Genomic DNA, 21,028 nt, shown 5'->3' with positions numbered 1-21,028 from the left:
ATGACGAAGATCAGTGACAGAGGGAGGGCGGTCATGGATTAGCTATTCTACTGTAAAGTAAAAATAATCTTATCTGTCTTACCCCTTTATCTATTCTATTCTTTCTATGATATTTTACCTTCTTTTGATCTACTTGTTCTTTTTTAATCCGTTCCACTCTTTTTTCGGTTCTTCCCATTATTCACTCTTTCATCAAAACTCGATTTCTCTATTTCCTACGAATCTATGATGATATGTTTCTCATGCTAAATAGTCTTATCATTTGTTAGTGATTACAATGTTGCTTTACATTTGAGTGAATAAAATCCAAATTGAGCTCCATACTTTTATATTTCAAGAAAACAATGCTAGAACACAAGTTAAATCCAAAGATGAATAAAATTAAAAAACAAATTGTTAACTCCCAAATAAATTGTACCAGTTGGTTTCAAATATAGTTGGAAAACAAAGATAAATTTCAATTCAATTGTGTTTATTTTTTGCATCAAAATTATTAATTATATATATATATAGGTATACATATAGATATATGTTAATTTTCCTGTATTTATTGTATATCTGGAAATTTATTTATTTATATTAAGTTGTGGTTTTTGTGCGTGGCCCCCTTAAATTAAACTTCAGGCTCTGGCCTTACGGGGGTAGTATGTGAAATGCATCTCCAAAATAGAGAAAATGGAGAATATTTAGAATGTCTGATTGAGAGAGCCTAATTAACTTTCGGAGTTATAATTCTTATTTATATCATAAGGATTGATACGTTTTCAATTTATACCTTCTTTTTCCCTAGTGATTTTGATGTGAACGTGAATCCTAGAAAACTAACAGAATATTATAGTTAAACTTTGACAACCAAATGATCATATAAAAATTTGTCAAGTGTCCGAAGTTGTTTTGTGCCTTTGAATTTTGCATGTGCCTTGGTTGTCTTTTGTTTTTTATAAACATATTTTTCTTCATTGTACTTATGTCTCGGTGGTGTTGTTACATCACTTATCAACTACGGTTGTGTCCTTAGATATATTTCAATGCGTTTTATGAACTATTCATTTCCTTTCCTTTGATTTTTTTTTTTATGAGTACCTTGAACTTCGAGTATTTGGTAAGATTATTATTTTTTTATTTTTTTAATGAATCTTAGATGGAGAATGTTTATTTTTCATGATATTTATTTAAAAAATTCAAGAAATATCATTTTCTAATAACTATTTTATTCCACTTTCTCCATAAAAAAAATCTTGTGATGGGGTTAAACATTCAACTTTTCTGACTTAAAAAGTTTTAGTTATATAAAAACATCACAATATTCCTTTTTTACAATTAAAAATATATAATTTAATTTCATCTTTTCAAAATATCTCTCTTAGTCACCCTTTCCTTTTTCCCTTCTTTCTCTCCTCCCCTATCTCTCTCGTGTCTCATTATTTTTTCATTTTTTTAATTAAAGTTTATTTTGTTTCTATGATTTAATGATATTTGATAACAATTTTTTTGAATGAGGTAACATTTTTTTTTATTTTTTTATTATTTTGTATTTAAACAATTTTAATTATATGTTATCAATTTTTTAAAATGGTTTAATTTTTATCAAATGTAAATATTATTATTTATAAAATTTGTTTATATATGTAATTATTTTTTATCTTCAAAAAGTAATTAGATAATTAAAAAATTTATGTCATATTTATAATAAGATTTGAGTAAATAAATATATCTAATAAAATTATTTTAAAAATATATATTTTTGTAAAAAATATTTATATATCCATGAATGTACTATTATAACCAAATGTGAAAATTTTAATTAAAAAAACACATAAATAGTTGAATTTTTTTTAATAAGTAACTAAATAAATTTTAACTATTCCTATAAATCATAATTATCAAGATTTTTAATTATTAAGAATCATAATTTTTGTGTATAAAAAAAATCTTCCCTTAAAAAATACTTCCTTACAAAATTCACAATCTTCTCAACGATTTGTTTTCCTCTTGCTAGTTGACTTTTTTTTTTGTGTATTTGTGCATGTAATATGGATGAATATTATTTAAATATAACTTGTCTTTTATTTTCGTTCGATAAAGTCTTGTTGATTTATTTAATGTTTTATTTTTTAAATAAAGTATATTTCCTTCTTCCTGGATCAGTTACATAAAAGTAAAATAGTACCTCCGATTACAATGTTATGCTCAAAAAATCAAATTCTAATTTTTAATTAAGTAGTTCAAGTATAAATCACCGGTAATACTCAACCTTCGAAATGTCTTTTCCTTCATGGGTTTTCTTTTCGTTAATAAAATGGGATATTGTTTTGGGACTCTTTTTTATGAGTGGAAGTGGGTACGGGTAATTCGCATCAAATTGATACAAATTAATCTAATGAGTTTGGATCAGATTTTTTTAGTGTTCAAGTCAAACTCAATCTAACTTAATCAAATTCTAATACTATATGGATTGGGTAACGAGTTTTATATTTTCAATCCGACCTAACTCGGTCATATAATAATAATAAAATAATAATAATAATAATAATAGTAGTAGTAATAATAAACTTTTCTAGTTAAATATAATTATTTTTTAGATTTAAATATAATTTTTATCTCTGTAATTTATTGTTTTTGCACTTTTGATCTTTTTTTTTTTCCAGATGGATTTGATCTATATATTAAAAATTTTAAATTCAACTGTTAGATTCTTAAGATTTGATATAGAAGATGAGTTATTAAAGTCCAGGTAGACTTACTCCTGCAGTAAACGGATCTCTCTTTATATATATATATTTAATGTACAATATGAATATTTATCGCTATGTCTGCGTTGAATCCTTTAAGAGACCTTTGTTAAAATGATTTTTTTTCTTATATAGAAATAATAATTTCTGAAAATAAAAAATTATGAGAAATTATGATTTTTAGGAATAGTTAAAATTTGTTTGGTTACTCATAAAAGTTTCAAGGAATATTTATAAAATTTTGTAAGAATTAAAATTTTTATGTTTAGTTATAATAGTATATTCTTGGATATATAATATTTTTAACAAAAATATCCTTTATTAAAATAATTTTATTAGATGTACTTGTTTACTCAAATCTTATTACAAATATATCATTAAATTATTTAAAAAGTTAAAAACTTATAATTAAAATTATTTAAATACAGAGTTCAACAAAAGAAATAAATAAAGAAAAATGTTACATAATAAATAAGAAGAATAAAAATATATTATTTTATTTCATTTAAATAATAAATAAAGTGTTAATACATATCATTAAATTGTAGAAATTAAACAAACTTTAATAATATTTTTAAAATTGACAAAATCAAGAAATAATGAGATATGAGAGAGAAATAGAAAATATGGAAAGGAAAGAGAGAGAGAGGGGGAGAGAGGAAGAGAGAGGGAGTGAGAGTGATAAAGAAAGGGAGGGAGAAAGAGAAATAGAAGGAGGGAGAGGGAGAGAGGGAGAGTGAAAGTGAGAGAGACAAAGAGAGAGGGACAAGGAGAGGGAAAAATAGAAGGAGAGAGAGAGGGGGAGGGAGAGGGAGAAAAAGAAATAAAAAGAGTGAGAAATTTTCTATTTTAAAAAAGATATTGTGATATTTTTATATTTATAAAAAAATTTCTCTAACTCGAAAAACTTAGATTTTTACCCTCTTATGAAAATATTTTTATAAAAAATGAGATAAAAATAGTTCCTAAAAAATTATGTTCCTAAATTTTTTTAAAATAATTATCAAAAATAAAAAATCAAAATTTTTTATTTAAGATTTCTATAAAAAAAAAAGCAAAAATATTTGGCGTTGGAAACACTCCTTAATGTTTTCATCATTGATGTTAAAAACTAACTACATGTGTGTTGTTAGAATTTTGTACTTTCTAGTCTTTCAAAATTTTTGCCTCTATCGATTTTTACATACATGGGTGCTCAATGATTAACTGCAATTTGGAGTTTTTTTTTTTAATGAATTTGTTTTTTTATGACACAAAACGGATAAGATAGGTAGGCAAATGTCAATTGTATATTCATATAAGAATATTTTTATTTTGGATATGAAATAATAACTACTATTCTTTTTATGTTGTTCTAAAATATTTTTCAGTTAATAATTTATTAATTTCAATTTGTATACTATAATAGATGGATTTAACTGTAATGTGTTTATAAAATAAAAGGGGTTTTGTGTAATAAATCAATAATAAATTATTAGCCAAAAAATGTAATAAGAATATTTTTGTAAGAAAAGAAAAATAGAAGAGAGATGGAAGTAACTCATTATTATATTTGTTTAGGTATTTTGACACAAACACAATGTAAGTATTTTTGTAATTTATTTTCCAAAAGGCATTGCTTTGTGTCCACAAACTTTTACTTATTTCCGAAAGATATTTTTGCATAGTTTTCCAATCATTTCTTAAGAAGACATTTTTGGTCTTACTTTTATAAATGTTGTAATTAAGTTCTGCTTTTTTCTTTTTTTCTTTTTTTTTATTTATCAAAAGTTAACTGATCCAATAATGAATTTTGTGGGTGTTTTCGGAATAAACAAATAAAAGAAAGCGCGTGGAATTACTTTAAAGTCAATGTAAGGGACAACCTTGATAATTATTGTCCTTCTTTTTGTCCATTGTATCTGTGAGATGATAAGATAAGGTCACTCGTGAGTCAGATGACTTAGCAAGATGTTATGTTTCATTACCCAGTCCCAGAGTCAGTGTCTTCCAATTTAAAAAGCAAGGCATTAAACTACAATTGTATTTTATTTAATAAAATAAATGATATTATTTGTAATAAAAAATCGTGAAATTTTTATTTTTATTTTTATTTTTATTGAAGATGTAGGATGAAATAAAATAAATTTAACTTATTATTATTATTTCATATATCTCACACAATTTAAAGAATTGTTTTATTTTTCTTATAAAAAGTTTAAATAACAATAGGTACTTTTTTTGTTCTATTCTAATACATACCACTTCATCACTTTTTTTTTTTATAATTATTTTTATTTTACCTATTTCAATATCTCAAATAATAATTTTTTAAAGGAAGTATAACCCCTTTTCATGAGTTGGCCTCTATAAAAGTAAGGTGATATGTTTAAGTATGAGATTGAACCTTAATTCTTAATTAAATAATGTAAAAAATGTTATATCTACTTCTCCTTACTAATAGATACGCCTATTTTCAATTTTTTTAAAAAAAATTCTTTAAATATTCTTTAATTTATTTTATTTTATTTCCAAAATTATTATATTCTTCATCTTTATAATTTTTTAAATCACATTTTTTCACTTTCTTAACATTTTTTAAACTATTTTTTTAAGTTCAATATTTAATATTGTATAAATTACATACAAAATTGTAAATTTTATGAAGACACTATTTTTAAAGGTATGATATGTTAATTTTATGATCAATTATTGATTAGAAACAATATATTTTTGATCTTTATTATTTTGAAATTGTACTTTTTGATTCTTAAAATATATTTTCAAAAGTACTTTTAAAAAGAGTAAAAATATTCCTCTTTCAAGAGTAAATTTTTTTCTTTTGTAACGACCCGTCGTGACTGTCACACTACGAAACAACACTACACATTACTGGAAAATATATACTAGAATAGTATAATAAAATATTTACAACACAAGTTGCTAATCAAGCAACCAACATCAACTAGTTATATATAACCAAAATATGCTACTATAAGGTAGTCTACAAAAAAAAAATATTCATCTCCATGCACCTCCTGTGGCCTCTAGCAGCTATCTCCCAGCCTATCTCTACCCTGCTCCTATACAACGTATGATCATCGCAGTCAAAACCATATGAAAACATGCAAGGGTAAGCTAGAGACAATAAACAACTCATAATAATTTAATATGCAATACAACAACTATATAATCATCTTCGCATCTGACACATAAGACAAACAACATATATATTATACATCTTAACATCATTTCAACTTGATTCCACATATCAACACTGTATCAACACTTCAACGCAACTACTGTACAAACCATTGGAATAGTTATCATATTCATCATAACAACAACCAACACATGTATTACACATCTCTCAACAACACATGTTTAAAAACAACTTACAACATAACAACACTATCATCATCCTCAACAGGATCAACATACAACACAATCACAACTTAACAACACAACAACATATGTACAACTCATATCAACAACAAATCAACTCATCAACAACTTATGCGTCGTCACACATTTCAACTCGGAGATCTCTAACAACTAAGGTCGAGTAGTCTAGGTGGCATAAACCCTACCGAATCCAGCGTTTGACCTATCTCAACCAGGTCAGGTATAGGACATCGTTAAGAACTCCGAAGAGAACCAGGTATAGACAATAATAGGCGATTGCTCAGGTGTGCCACTTAGACTCGGAGGTCCAATACTACTGTCAGGACAGAAGGGTTTTGGTATGAGCCTACCACGGCCTTGGCTAGCATCACCAATCCACATATGGAGTTAGCCCACCCATTGTCCTCCAAGTACCACGCACCCTCCAGTACCTAGTCAAAGACTACATCTCTAACTAGATACCTTACTCAAATTGGTCATTCAACCATGACATGAATCGACTACTTCCATGCCACCCACACAGTACTAAGGGATCCAACTTTAAAAAAACTTTCAACTTATCACCTTAGTATTATGTATCTCAACATAGGACATATATCTTTACCATATGTCCCCAACTGTTCAACTTTACAACAATAGGCACCATAACAACTTTACAACATTAAACATCTGGCTACTTGTAATCGGTATAGTTCGGTTTGGCCCCTTTACCGTGGTCGCTTTGTAATCGGTATAGCTCGACCTTGCCCCTATACCGTGGTCGCTTTGTGCACGTGTGCCTCGACCTTGCCCACACAAGGGATCAACTAAGTCCTAGAAGAGAACAACACAACGTCCACTCTAAGGGACAACTTCTCAAGGAGGGTTTTTTAATAAATTAGGCTCTCAGAGCACCACAACTATCTATATCCACAAAATTGGATGAGCAACTTTGAAAACATCTCCCCTAGTCCTAGTGATCAACAACTCATCATCATAACTTAATTAGCTTACAACTCAACAGCATAGCTCAACTCAACAACTTAAACAACGTACAACTTTTCAACTCATCATCTCAATCAACTTTCAACTTAAACAACATGGTATATTAGCACAACAACTGATCATTGCTGTTTAACAACACAACATCTCATTTCAACTTTAAACAACACAATCAACTCGACAACTTATTAGCTCAACTCATAATTTACAACTCAATCATCATAAAATAATATCTTTTCAACACATGGCACAACATAGAACTTTATAGCAACATACAACTCTTCTCTAACAACTTAACAACATAGTCTACTAATAACATCTATATAAATCACACACATCTACACACTTCACATCATGCTTCTCACAACTCACAATATTATCATCATGCACTTCACAACTTTCAACTATATCATCTCATCATATTTCACAACATAAACATGTCCACACATAACATATAGCAACTTTATCAACTTAATTTCAACATGCTTTAACAATATCATAGATCAACACACAACTTGTAAACAACTTCACTATACTCAACATGCATATCTTCAATTCACTTTCTACTCATCATACATCTCAATGTAATTATACAACTCCATATGAGTTCCTAAACTCACATACAACCAAACAACATACAATCTAGCTTCCCCTACCTGAAGATTGGCTCAAAATAGCCAAGAACTTGAGAAGAAGTAGAATTTCCTTTCCGAAGCTCAACCCGGAACTTCAATCCACCCAAAGAAAGCTTCTTAGTTCAGAGTCTTTCTCTCTAAAATTTCTCTAAAAGCCTCTTCTTCTCCTCAACTGCACAACCTCTATTTATACAAGTCTAAAGTGGCCAGAACGGCCCGTTTCAAATCCGGAACGGCCCGTTCTGGGCTCCTTTGTAAAGTTCACATGCAGAACGGCCCGTTTTGGCACGTCTAGAACGACCCGTTCTAAAATCAGAACGGTCCGTTCTGGAGTTGAATTTAACTCACAATAACCATTTTGGAACGGCCCGTTCCAGTCCAAGATTCATAGGCCTATTTAGTAGTTTGGAACGGCTCGTTCCGGGCTACTAAATCACCCATGACCTTCTAAAATACTTACTACGTTACATCTTTCAAAAAATACCTTTTGAAAGTATATTTTTCTCTTCAAGTTGGGAAGCTACAACATTCTTTTAGGAAGTACTTTTTAGGAAAAAAAATAGAGTTAATCACCTATACACTACTAGTGTAAAATTTTTTTACACTGACAACCAATCATATATTTTAATAGCGTCATGTCAGTTACTTATTTAATGAAATAAAAATAAAATAAAATAATTCAAAAGATATGATTGGTTGTCAATGTAAAAAACTTTACGTTGACAGTGTATGGATGATTAACTTTAAAAAATATACCTCCTAATAGTACATTTCTAGAATAGTAGAAATGTTTCTGTTTCGGAAAGTTTTTTTTTTTAAAGTATATTTTTCCCTTCTTGAAATTACTTTATGAAAGTATATTTTTATTTTTCAAAAAGTATTTTTCAAAAAATATACTACCAAGAAGCATTTTCCAAAAAATATACTTTTGAAAAATATTTTATGGAGGAATAAATTTATTTATCTTTTGAGAAATACTTTTTAGAAGTATATTTTTTTTTTTCTTGAAAAGGGTCTTTAAGAAATAAATAAATAATAATGTTTTATTATTAATTAATGGAGGTGTTTTTTTTTTAAAATAAAAACAATAACATAAGTAACGAATCAGTTGATCTAACAAGTTTTGGTGCTGCCTGAGACAATTATCGGAAAATATCCTTTGCCAATCGAAAAAAATCTCATTATTGTGAGCAGACATGACTGCATCCCATTTTGTTTTGTTTCTTTCTCCTTTTTTTTTTGAAAAAGACAGCACCCTGTAACAACCCTCAGAAAACATGTTATCTTATAGAGGGTGGCAATGGCAATTTATTTCTCAACATGTGTAAGCATGTATACCTTATGCCGTAATTCTATATTATCCAAGAAATATCAAGCCTAAATGATTTTGTATAATTAAGAGATAAAAAAAAATATAATGTAATAAATAATATGATTCAGAAATACACACACAAAAATATTACACAAATTATTATATATATGAATTATTGTACGTGCTTAATAATTTTTAAACAACCCTTATAAAATAACATAGAACGTGTTTTTTCAGAATAGAATTCGTATTTTGATATTTTCTTATACGTGACGACAATCTCCCGCCGACATAGAACATGTCCAATCTATATACTACAGTATGTAGTAAAGTAAGTACATTTATTCACGTATTTCTATTTAAATATCTCTTTTGTCATAACAACTCCTTTATCGTTAACTACGTTCAATGATCCACTTGTATATATCTAACAACGCCAAAGCCTTGAAATAATAATTACTTTAATCATGCAATGAAGCAGAAGTGCTATGCAACATTCATTTCACATGGTTTCACTTATCCAAATAGAAAAAGACATTTCCACTAGTCCACTATCTTATTTTTCTTTCCTTGACTCGTTACTTGCTTTATTGTATTGTAAGTCATCATGTCAATAAATAAAAGCCGTGGTTGTGGTGTTGTGGAGCATTGACATTGTTTTTGGCACTTCACACTTCACAAAATATCGGAGTTGAATAATGGAGAGCACACTTAAGGCCCTCAGAGATGGTGAGTCAGTGCTTGATCTGAGTCCAAGATCCACCGTGAGTGGTGGCGTTGAGGATGTCTACGGTGAGGATCATGCCACTGAGGACCAACTTGTTACACCATGGAACTTCTCAGTTGCTAGGTCAATCTCACTACCACTTTGTTTAAGTTTAATCCTTGTTTCATAATTTGCATACTTTCTCAGTCTTTTGAGCTTCATGGCTTCAATTAGTTTTATTATGCACTAGACTAGACTATAAGATTGTTTATATTGGTGGTTAATTAGCAGAGACTGAACTTGTTTATACTTCCCCACTCAAAACTTCCATGCATAACATTAGGAAGTTAGACAAGAGAAGCGAACGTCTATGAAAGTTAAGAGTATGTTTGGATATAAATTTAAAACAACTTTTTTACTTGAAATAACTTTTAAATTTTTGGTAGAGAAATTTTCAAAAGTTCTTATAATCTTATATCCTGACAGAAAGTTGATTTTGGCTTACGAAAGAAGTTCAATTTATTTTACCATCTTATTTTATAAGTGTTTATGAAAAAAATTATCGATCAGGGTCTGAGTATATAGCAGAAGGGAATTCAAATGATTGTATTTGATCATTTTTGAGTAAGCTGAAATTTTGGTCTGAGTTTCTGTAAGATTTTGCGCTGCAGTGGGTACTCTTTGCTTAGAGATCCACAATACAACAAGGGACTTGCTTTCACTGAGAAAGAGAGGGATGCACACTATTTGCGTGGACTTTTACCTCCTACGGTTACCTCTCAGCAACTTCAGGTTTGCACAATGATGGATGAACTATGATTTTTATCTATTATCTGGGTATTTTTCCCCGATTTTGCACTTCCCTCTAGTTTTGATGATTTCTTTCTATTACTGTTTACAGGAGAAGCAGTGGATAAACAATATTCGACAGTATCAGGTTCCATTGCAAAAGTACATGGCTATGATGGAACTTCAGGCAAGCCTTTTTCAACTTATCATATATAGTTCCACTACAAAGCATGAGATTGTTTCTGGTTAAGCTTGTCTGGTTCATGATGTTATTAAGGTTGTCTTTGTCTACTTTAATATGTAATGCATTGAAGTGGCATGACATATCATTGCAAATATGCTATATCAAGATTGTCAAACTTGAGATTCTATATAAACTTAAGAAACTTTTGTAGACTCGACTCGTAAGCTTGACTCATAAACCGTAAGAATTTTTATTATAAAAATAACATTAGAAAAATTTATTGATGACATATATGCATATCATAATACAATTAATACAACAATAATTCAACATTTTAACTCCATAAAAAGTCAAAAATACTATACTATAATAATAAAGCATTATAGTACATTAGGATTGGATTAGATTAAACTATGTAAATGATTAAATTATATATAATTTCATAAAAACATAGTTGCTAAAGTGAAATTATTTTTAAAAGGAGTTGATTTCTTCAAATCATTTGAGTCATAGTAAAATACTAATACCAGGGATTCAGGGAATCAATAGGAGGAAAAATTACATTTGATTATAGGCTCACTAACTTGCTTCTTAACTCAAGAATTTATAGGAGTTTACATGAATTTAAAGAGTTTACTATAGAGTTAACTCGTTTTCTCTATTTAAGATCATAAATTTGGAAGAGTTTACTAGTTAACTCGAGAGGTTGACAACCTTGTTTTATACCAATGCTCCTTCCTTATTTAGCTTTACAAAATTAAAGATGTTGATGTTGATGCCATTGAATTTTATCAAGGGAGCAAGAAAAATATTATTCCTATAGTTCTAAAAATTGAAAAGTGAAACAGCATGTGGTGTTGGTACACAGGAGACGAATGAAAGGCTGTTTTACAAACTTCTAGTTGATAATGTTGAGGAACTGCTCCCAATTGTGTACACTCCTACTGTTGGTGAGGCTTGCCAGAAATATGGGAGCATCTTCAAGCGTCCTCAGGGTCTTTATATAAGTTTGAAAGAGAAGTATGAATTTCTTTATTCATGTGCTTGTATGCAATTTTGGACTACATTCAATGCAGGGTCATTGAGATTTTGGCCTTTTTCAGGGGGAAGATCCTTGAAGTGTTGAAAAACTGGCCTGAGAGGAGTATTCAAGTTATTGTTGTAACAGATGGTGAACGAATTTTGGGACTTGGGGATCTTGGATGTCAGGTATTTGACTTAATATTTCCCTAGGGAATCAAATTCCTTAATATAAAAAAGGATTACATAAGTTCTTGGTCCTTGAAATTTAGTCTTTGAATTTTTCCTCTAATAATATTTTGGTTCCTAATGTCAAAAAATTTTGTTCATAGAGAAAATTTTCAGGAACTAAAACTAAATAAAGTTTGTTCAGAGACTAAACAAAAATTCACAAAAGTTCAGAAACTAAAAAGACATTTAACCTTATAAAAAACTATCTTTCAAGTTATGAAGATATAGATATATGATGAAAGTGGATGATTTACTCTTCACATAATGATGTTGATTGTTGAATGTGTTATAGGGGATGGGAATTCCAGTTGGTAAATTGGCGTTGTACACAGCATTAGGAGGAGTTCGTCCATCAGCAGTAAGCACTTTACATAATTTCTTTTGTTTCTCACTATTATATCATTATGTGTTTCTTTCCTCTGTTTGGAACATTGAGAAATTCTTGATTAAGCGAGTCATAAAGTAATTAAGTTCACTCTCACGAGACATGTTCTGATGTTTTCTTTCTTCTTCTGTGGCTAGTGTTTGCCTATTACGATTGATGTGGGGACAAACAATGAGAAATTACTGAATGATGAGTTTTACATTGGGCTTAGACAAAAGAGGGCAACTGGGAAGGTTGGTATAACTAACATAACATGTATGACTTGCTCAAAGTTGTTTATCTTTATCTGCATTAATAATCTTGATGATATTTTGTTTCTGCTTTCTTCTTAGGAATATTCTGAGCTTTTGCATGAGTTCATGACTGCTGTCAAGCAAAACTATGGAGAAAAAGTTCTCGTACAGGTTGCAAATTTCTAGTGTGATTCTTAAGATTTCTGCACTCATTCAATTTTAATATCTGACTATTTAAATTGTTTTTCTGCAGTTTGAAGATTTTGCAAACCATAATGCTTTTGAGTTGCTTGCAAAATATGGTACAACACATCTTGTTTTCAATGATGATATTCAGGTACCAAGTTGCATAAAATCTGACACGTACGCTTTTAAAGATTAGCATGTTCTAATTATTATTGCATTATTGTGTTAGGGCACTGCATCTGTCGTTCTTGCCGGGGTTGTGGCAGCCTTGAAGCTCATTGGCGGTAATCTGGCTGACCACACATTCTTGTTCCTTGGTGCTGGAGAGGTATTTTTTCCATTTTACAACTTAGAATAAGTTTGGATACAAACTTAGAAGTGACTTTTAGTTTTTCTTTACCGGAAAGGACTCTTTATTTTTAGTAAAGAAACTCTCAAAAGTGTTTCTATTTTGTATTTAAATAAACTAATATTCATGCTACTGAAGCAAAGGGATACAACTAGTGTAATAGAATAAGTAATACATAGTTTTGAAAACATTTAAGCAACCACTTTTTAATTTTTATATTTCTTTGTTTTGTAGCCTATGCATGCACAGTCTTACCACACATCACTTGTTGCATTTGATGGATTATTTTATAAAGATATATTTTTATTAGAGGAGTGTGGGCTAATTTTATTCATAAACTCTCTGTTTATAGAGAAAAGTTGTGATACAATAATCAATTATTAATATTATCTTATTTTAAAAACAAGAAAACAAACCCTAAAACAATCAAAACAAATTAAATTTAAACATTTAAAACATAAATAAAAGATTCCTATTAAAATTAATTTATTCTTTTAAAAATATTTAATCATATTCTAATTGGAAAGTTAGCCTGCCTAATTTATTTTATCATGTTTTTAGGCAGGAACAGGAATAGCAGAACTAATAGCTCTTGAGATGTCAAAGCAGGTGAATAAACTATTTGTTGTTTATATAGTGGTCACATTGATTTCTTTAGTTAATCTTGAAATTGCAATCACTGGTTTTCTTCTATTTATTTCTTGTGCAGACAAAGACACCTATAGAAGAGACTCGCAAGAAGATATGGCTTGTAGACTCAAAGGTAGTAGAAAACCATGATAGTTCTCCATGAAAATTAGTACATTTTACATTGTAGTTTAATTTATGTTACCTTTCGTTTTAATTGTTTAAGTTTCTCTAAAGTATTTCTCTTTTCCTCCTGCAGGGTTTGATTGTTAGTTCAAGAAAGGCTTCACTTCAACACTTCAAGAAGCCTTGGGCTCATGAGCATGACCCTGTTGACAGTCTCTTAAATGCTGTTAAGGTATCAAAATATGTCTGTTTATGACTTGAAGTTGGTTGTCTTTTGATGTGTCACTACCCTTAATCAGGCTACATCTTCAGGTAATCAAGCCTACAATTTTGATTGGATCATCAGGAGTGGGAAAACAATTTACAAAGGAAGTAATTGAGGCTGTGACTTCTATCAATGATGTAAACTCTTATCTCTTTTTGCACTCAAGTATTTGTGTGCTTCTTTAGACAGAAAATATTAGAAACTTTATCTATGTCATGCATGGCTTGCAGAAACCTCTTGTTATGGCTCTCTCCAATCCAACTTCACAGTCTGAGTGTACAGCTGAAGAGGCCTACCATTGGAGTGAGGTAAAATATGGGATAACCACATCTGTTTCTTGAACTTGTTGAGAGTTCTTTGATTTGATGCATGCATTCTCCTACTTTTTTCCAATAGTAACTAGTCTTTGCTTATCTTTAAAACATAGGGTCGTGCAATTTTTGCTAGTGGAAGTCCATTTGATCCGGTAGAATACAAGGGCAAAGTGTACTATTCTGGCCAGGTTTTGCAATCCTCTACACATTCATGATCACCTCTCCTATTTGATTATATAACACATTACCATATCTAAGTTTTGCTTCAATGCTTGTTCCATTCAGGCCAATAATGCTTACATTTTCCCTGGCTTTGGTTTGGGGTTGGTAATCTCAGGAGCAATCCGAGTACATGATGATATGCTTCTGGCAGCTTGTAAGTGGATAACAAATTAATACATAACTTATCTTTGGTTTTGTTCTTTCTATCCTCTTAGTTTCACTTTCTAGCTTCTTCCACTGTCACATTTTCTTTGATATATTTATACAAGTATTTACTAGTGATTGGCAATGCTAAGAACTAAATATTGCTTTGTGGTCTCGTAAAGTTCACAAAGGAAATTTTAACATTATTATGATAATGTAATATACAGCGGAAGCATTGGCTAAACAAGTGAGTGAGGAGAACTACAAAAAGGGCTTGATTTATCCTCCATTCTCTGACATCCGAAAAATTTCAGCAAACATAGCTGCACATGTTGCTGCCAAGGCATATGAGCTAGGTTTGTGCTCATCATCACAACTCTCAATTATTTCAAGTCATGTTTATATAAACTTCTTAATAAGTATTTATAGAAGAACAAAATAATAAAGTAAAATAAGTTGAGCTTTTCTCAAAAGTTGAATGAGAAAACTAGTATACAATTTTAAATGCATTAAGATGATTTTAACTTAAAAAGTTTGATTAATTGTCTTTGATTTTCTTTTCCTGTGAATATTTATCGAGACGTTTATGTTTAGTGTTGTCTCATTTGGCATGTTCTTTGAATATTAACAATTGTTTTAACTTTTAACTCTCTTTATAGGTTTGGCTACACGTCTTCCTCGTCCTCAGAATCTTTTGAAGTATGCTGAGAGCTGCATGTATACCCCTGTCTACCGAAACTATAGGTGAATTAATTATGGGGCAAATCACTGTTAACTTTGCCTGTAATAAATATATGCGAGTTGTTTTATGTAAAAGTGAGTTGTGTTATGTTTTCTATCTCATGTCATTACTACAAAGGCTTTGTATTATGAAATTTTAATTTCATCTCATGTCATGCCAGAAGATGAGAGGAACAGTATGGCCTGTTGTACCATGCAATGGCTTTTGAGTTCTAACATCTAATTCATGTAATAATTAATGAAGTTATTTTATGGTATTTGTGTGAGAAAATATTTTATAGAATTATTTTTATAAGGTTATTTCACACATAATTTCATAATTATAAGATATTATCTGTTTTTGACTAAAGTTCTTACAATTTTACTTTTGGTCATCAATCATTGGAGTATTTGTGTATTTTATAAATTATTATTTTTTTCTTCTTATTTTTATCATTATAAAATTTGTTTGTATCCCAACAATAATTATAATAAGAATGACCACCATATTCTAATTATTATCAAGAAGGTTTGAATTCTTTTTTGGGATTTAGATAAGATTTGAGATTTTGTTATGAAAATAACCAATCAAAAATTATCCTTACGAAAAAGTCAATAAACTCATCATGTAGAAAAATAGTATAAGGGCATAATTTTATTTTTTTTAAAAAATGCTCTCCATTCCACGACCTTTCACTTAAACTAATAAAGGGAGAGTTAATATAGCCAACAAATCAGCCTATTCACTCAACAATATTTTTTATTTTTTATTTTTTTTAAAAAAATCATATCATTTGGATTTTATGCTTTTGCAATTTGCATAAATACAATTATTAATAACTATCCTTCGGAAGGGAAAATCGCTTAATATGAAAGTTAGATATTACTACTTTCTAAGAAGGTTTATAGTAATACATACAAATAAATAAATAACCATTCGAACTGGTATAGTGGTAGAGGATTGGATTGAAGAAATATATATGAAATCATAGACTTTGATCTCCACATGATTATTGAACACAAAGAATATTGAATGTAGGACTCAGTTTTATTGGTTAGACTAACCATCACCACTTAATTTTTTTTTAAGTTATAGAAAAAAATCAGAGTTATATATATATATATATATATATATATATATATATATATATATATATATTTATGTTTGATGGTAATATATTTTAAAGTTTAATTTCTATACATTATGCAAATTTTTTATATTATGAATCAATTAAAAATCATGTTAGATATAACTCTGAAGATAGTTATTATAAATATCAATATACTTATCATATGTGATAATTTATAATCAAATGAAAGTATAGAAATTCAAAATTGTTAGCATATTATTTAATGGTTAAAATATTATAAAATTAAGACAATATTAATGATGTTAGAGCACTTATGTTATGATATTTATTGATAGTTTATATCAAGAGAAGAAAGTTATATTTTATTTATTGTTTGTCTAGTGCTTAGAGGTATTTAGACACATAATTTTATAATTATTAGATATTGTCTGTTTTAAATTTTTATTTTCATAGTTTTTTTTTTTTTGTTATCACCTAAAAGAATCTTTCAATGTAATATGTATATGTTTTATAAGTTCTTATTTCTGCTCTTATTTTAACCCTAAATCCTAAAACTCTTATTTTAACGGCACTTGGTTTATATCCCATCAAATGACACGTTCGATTTCTGTCTTTTTAGATTTTACTATTTTAGTTGAATTTGTTCATTATTCTCATATACAATTGGCAGTACAATACATTTCACGGAATAGTGGGCTTAGAGAAGGCCTGAAAGAAGCAAGGCCTCCAAATACAAGCCCATCATAGATTAAAAAGCCTAATGCATGAGACCCGAAAAGAACAAGACAAACAGTTTAGTGGGCTTGGGGAAAAAGCCCATCATGACGCTACGATATTATTTCATTCGAAGTGAAATTAACCATGGGTGAGTGAGTTTGATGGTGTCGTGATTCCAAATTTTAGTTGATTCAATTTATTGTTATAAAGACTTAAGAAATTCCTTCATTATTATACATGTAACTATCTAAACAACAAAAAAAACATAAATCTAATACTTTAGGATTATTGTGCAAGTAATTTTTGTATATACATGAAATAATATATATATATATATATATATATATATATGAAAAAAGTTCAAACGACGTGAATGTAATTCTTATTAAATATTTTGGAGTTGATTCAGGTTTGTTGTTATAAAGACCTGAGAAATTCCTACACTATACAATGTTGTTATCTAAATAACAGAGAACATAAATCTAATAATCTAGGTTATTATGCAAGTAGTTCTTGGATATACATGTAACAATATATGTATATATACATATATAAATGGTTCAAACGACACCAGTATAACTTTTATTAAATTACATCATTCAATAACTTTATATTAAATGTAAATTTTGTAAATCTAATCATTAGATTAAAATTTTATAAACACTTAAATCCATCGATAAATCTTGTCATCCTTAAAAGAACAACAAATTTTGGATAAATTGTCTACTATTAGGCAAGTATTCAAGAGATCAACATGTTACTCAATTAAAATACATAAACAATTTGGTTCGCTTGTCAAAATAGTAAGAGAATGATCCTAGAACACTCTAATGGGCTCACCATTCTAGCTCTATAACTTTTTTCTCTAATTTCTTTCTATTTTTCTTAAAAAATGATCTTATAAAATTCAAATTTTAAGAAAAATTTTATATACTTTTCCTTAATAACTTGAATCAATACTGAAACAACTTCTAACTGACTATACTTAAAAGAATTATTAAATTATTAGAATTTTACAACTATCAAACAACTAATCACAATAATAATTAAAATAATAAAATCAATAATTACTAACAAAATTCTCAATATTATAATTGTCTTCCTTACTGCAAATAAAAATCAAATTCTACCCACAATTGTAGCAATCATTTGTTGGAAGCAATCGATAGAGCAATGAACATTATTATTTTAAAACTGGGCTTAGATATGCTTCTAATTGGATTATGACGTGATTAAGCGGTGACTTTGTTCGAGATGCTACTAGGAGTTGCTGATGGAGACATGTTAGGCAATCTGGTGCTTCCCTTGAAAATTTAGGAACCTATTTTTAAGAATGGCATATGCAACGATTGAACCTTGTTCCTAACATTGTAGGACCACAAACTTTATTAATACACTATATCAATTTATATGATAACATGCCTCACAAATATAATATATACCTACTTATAGTGATATTTTGGTTGTTTTTAAAATTCAATAAAAATTAAATGATGTTTGAATAAAGTGGGACGAATATTGAAAAATAAAGAAATTTAATTTCTTTATCTAAACAAAAAAAAATAAAAAATGAAAGAGTTTCATTTGAAATTGAAGCAATTGAAATTCTTAAAATTTAAAATCTCTTTCAATTATCCTTTATCTAAACACAACTTTTAGAATTATCTTCTAATTATGTTAAAATATGTTGTGCAATTTTTTTTTTGAAACTTTTTTAAAACATGATGTGAATTTTATTAGAATTTATAGATATAAAATATATATGACATGAATATTTTAAACAATAATAATAAAAATCAGGTCATGTGATTCAATTAATGATCCATTAATTTATCTTTAACTTAATATTTTAATTGATTTGATAACTAGTTCAATTTTTAAAATATTAGTCAAAATTTAGTCATATAAACGATGGATGCTTCAATCTTTAGTTTTAAATTTTCACAACTATGTATACTAAGCATCTTTGAAATAAAAATGTTAGCGATATTTTTTAATATCTCTTCTTAATAATTTTTTTTATTATTAATTAAAAATCACAAATTTTAGTGAATTTTATTATTGTTAAGAGAAATTTATTAAATGAGAGATGAGACTAATAAAATTTATAGTTTTTAATAAGTTTTAATTAATAATAGTATTAGTATAAGAGAATTAAATGCAAGACTACAAAATTTATAATTTTAATTAATAATAAATGGAAGTATGAAGAGAAAATGTGGTAAACGTTTATCTCCCTAAAAAGAAGCTGATTTAGTCTATCCTTCATGTGCAAATTTCGAAGCAATCAACATTGAAATTCAATTTTATAATTAACTTGTTAAATTTAGTTTATGAACCGATTAAACTAAAGATTAAATTCAATAAATAAATGAGTCAAATAAATTTATAGCACTTATATCTTAATTAAGTCTAGTTGTTTAAGATTATATTTATCAAAATTATAAAGTTGTTAATTATGAACATGGAAAAGTTTTTGATATTTCTCAACTAAAAAAAATTTATTTTGGATTAAATATGTTTTTAGTCCCTCAAATTTAGGGTAATTCTGTTTTTGGTCCCTCAAATTTAAAATTGTTGTTTTTAGTCCTTGTAATTTCAAAAAATCTTATTTTAGTCCTTATATTCAAATTTTGTTAAGAAATTTATCAAACATTATTGCATAAAATTTACTTATTAGTATCCTTATCAGTGAAAATATCACATTAAATCTGGTTGATGTTGCATAACTGTATTAATTAGTCATTTTTAAATATGTTATTGGTGACCTAAGGGACTAAAATAAGATTTTAAAAAATTACAGGGACTAAAAACAACAGTTTTAAATTTGAGGGACCAAAAATAAATTTGTCTTAAATTTGAGGGACTAAAAACATATTTAAGCCATTTATTTTTCTAGTAGATTTAAAAAGGTTATTTAAGTAAAATATAGGGAATGGGCGATGATAGAAGATATTGCGGTCTCCCATACCTGTTATCCACTGCATGAGCATCGATCAGCAATATTATTGGTAGGGTTTAAAAGAGACGAATCCAAATTATATCAAATTTAAGAATGTTGCACTCCATGTCAGGGTGTTCTTTGATTTAGAAAATCAAATCAAATTAATAATGTGAATTAAATTAATTAAGTCAGTTGGATTTTTTTATCAGATCAAATTAAATAGATTCCACCTTATTTAGTTCAGATTACAAATTGATATTTCACAATTCTAATGATTTAATAAAAAAAATTAATTAAAGTACTAATAATAATAATTATTATTGTTATATTACAATTATCATCTTAATATTATTTTATAATATTATAATTTTATTAGTAACACAATAGTATAATACTATATCACATTAACACTCTAGTAGTATTACAGTAATTCTTTTATAATATTATTAGTATTTTAGTTTATATACATGCATGTTTATTATATATAATTAAAATTAATAACAAATTATATATAAATAAATATTATATTTAAATATATGAATTATATTTTAAAAAAATTAAATTAAATTTTTTAAATTTTTAAATTATATTTTAGATTTATGATAAATAATTTATATTGTAATATAAAACTATTTTTATTTATTAATAATTTATTTTAAAATATTAATATTTAATATATAAGAATTAATTATTTTATACTATTAATATATTTTATATTTTATTTTATTAGT

The 21,028-nt window shown here is 27.9% G+C and overlaps 1 protein-coding gene across 1 annotated transcript; it reads left to right on the top strand.

Annotated features, from left to right (window-relative positions):
• Window positions 1-9,567: 9,567 nt before the first annotated feature.
• LOC109790274 (NADP-dependent malic enzyme) lies at window positions 9,568-15,823 on the top strand. Its single transcript, XM_020349391.3, has 19 exons — window positions 9,568-9,894; window positions 10,422-10,542; window positions 10,652-10,726; window positions 11,592-11,743; window positions 11,827-11,932; window positions 12,267-12,332; window positions 12,497-12,592; window positions 12,692-12,763; window positions 12,846-12,929; window positions 13,008-13,106; window positions 13,689-13,736; window positions 13,837-13,890; window positions 14,014-14,112; window positions 14,193-14,282; window positions 14,376-14,453; window positions 14,573-14,647; window positions 14,745-14,835; window positions 15,053-15,181; window positions 15,485-15,823. The coding sequence occupies exons 1-19, from the start codon at window positions 9,743-9,745 to the stop codon at window positions 15,571-15,573; spliced, it is 1,776 nt and encodes a 591-aa protein (XP_020204980.1). The 5' UTR covers window positions 9,568-9,742; the 3' UTR covers window positions 15,574-15,823.
• Window positions 15,824-21,028: the final 5,205 nt, after the last annotated feature.

The sequence above is a fragment of the Cajanus cajan genome, chromosome 1, assembly GCF_000230855.2.
Source record: "Cajanus cajan strain Asha chromosome 1, NIPB_CcT2T_4, whole genome shotgun sequence".
In the NCBI taxonomy this organism is placed as follows: domain Eukaryota; kingdom Viridiplantae; phylum Streptophyta; class Magnoliopsida; order Fabales; family Fabaceae; genus Cajanus; species Cajanus cajan.
The sequence above is the reverse complement of the archived record's forward strand: the minus strand, read 5'-3'. Positions and strand labels throughout refer to the sequence as shown.

Coding starts and splice junctions, on each gene's coding strand:
- LOC109790274 (XM_020349391.3), top strand. CDS start 9,743: ATGGAGAGCACACTTAAGGCCCTCAGAGATGGTGAGTCAGTGCTTGAT. Junction 14,648..14,744: donor AAGTGTACTATTCTGGCCAG/GTTTTGCAATCC, acceptor TGTTCCATTCAG/GCCAATAATGCTTACATTTT. Junction 15,182..15,484: donor TGCCAAGGCATATGAGCTAG/GTTTGTGCTCAT, acceptor CTCTCTTTATAG/GTTTGGCTACACGTCTTCCT.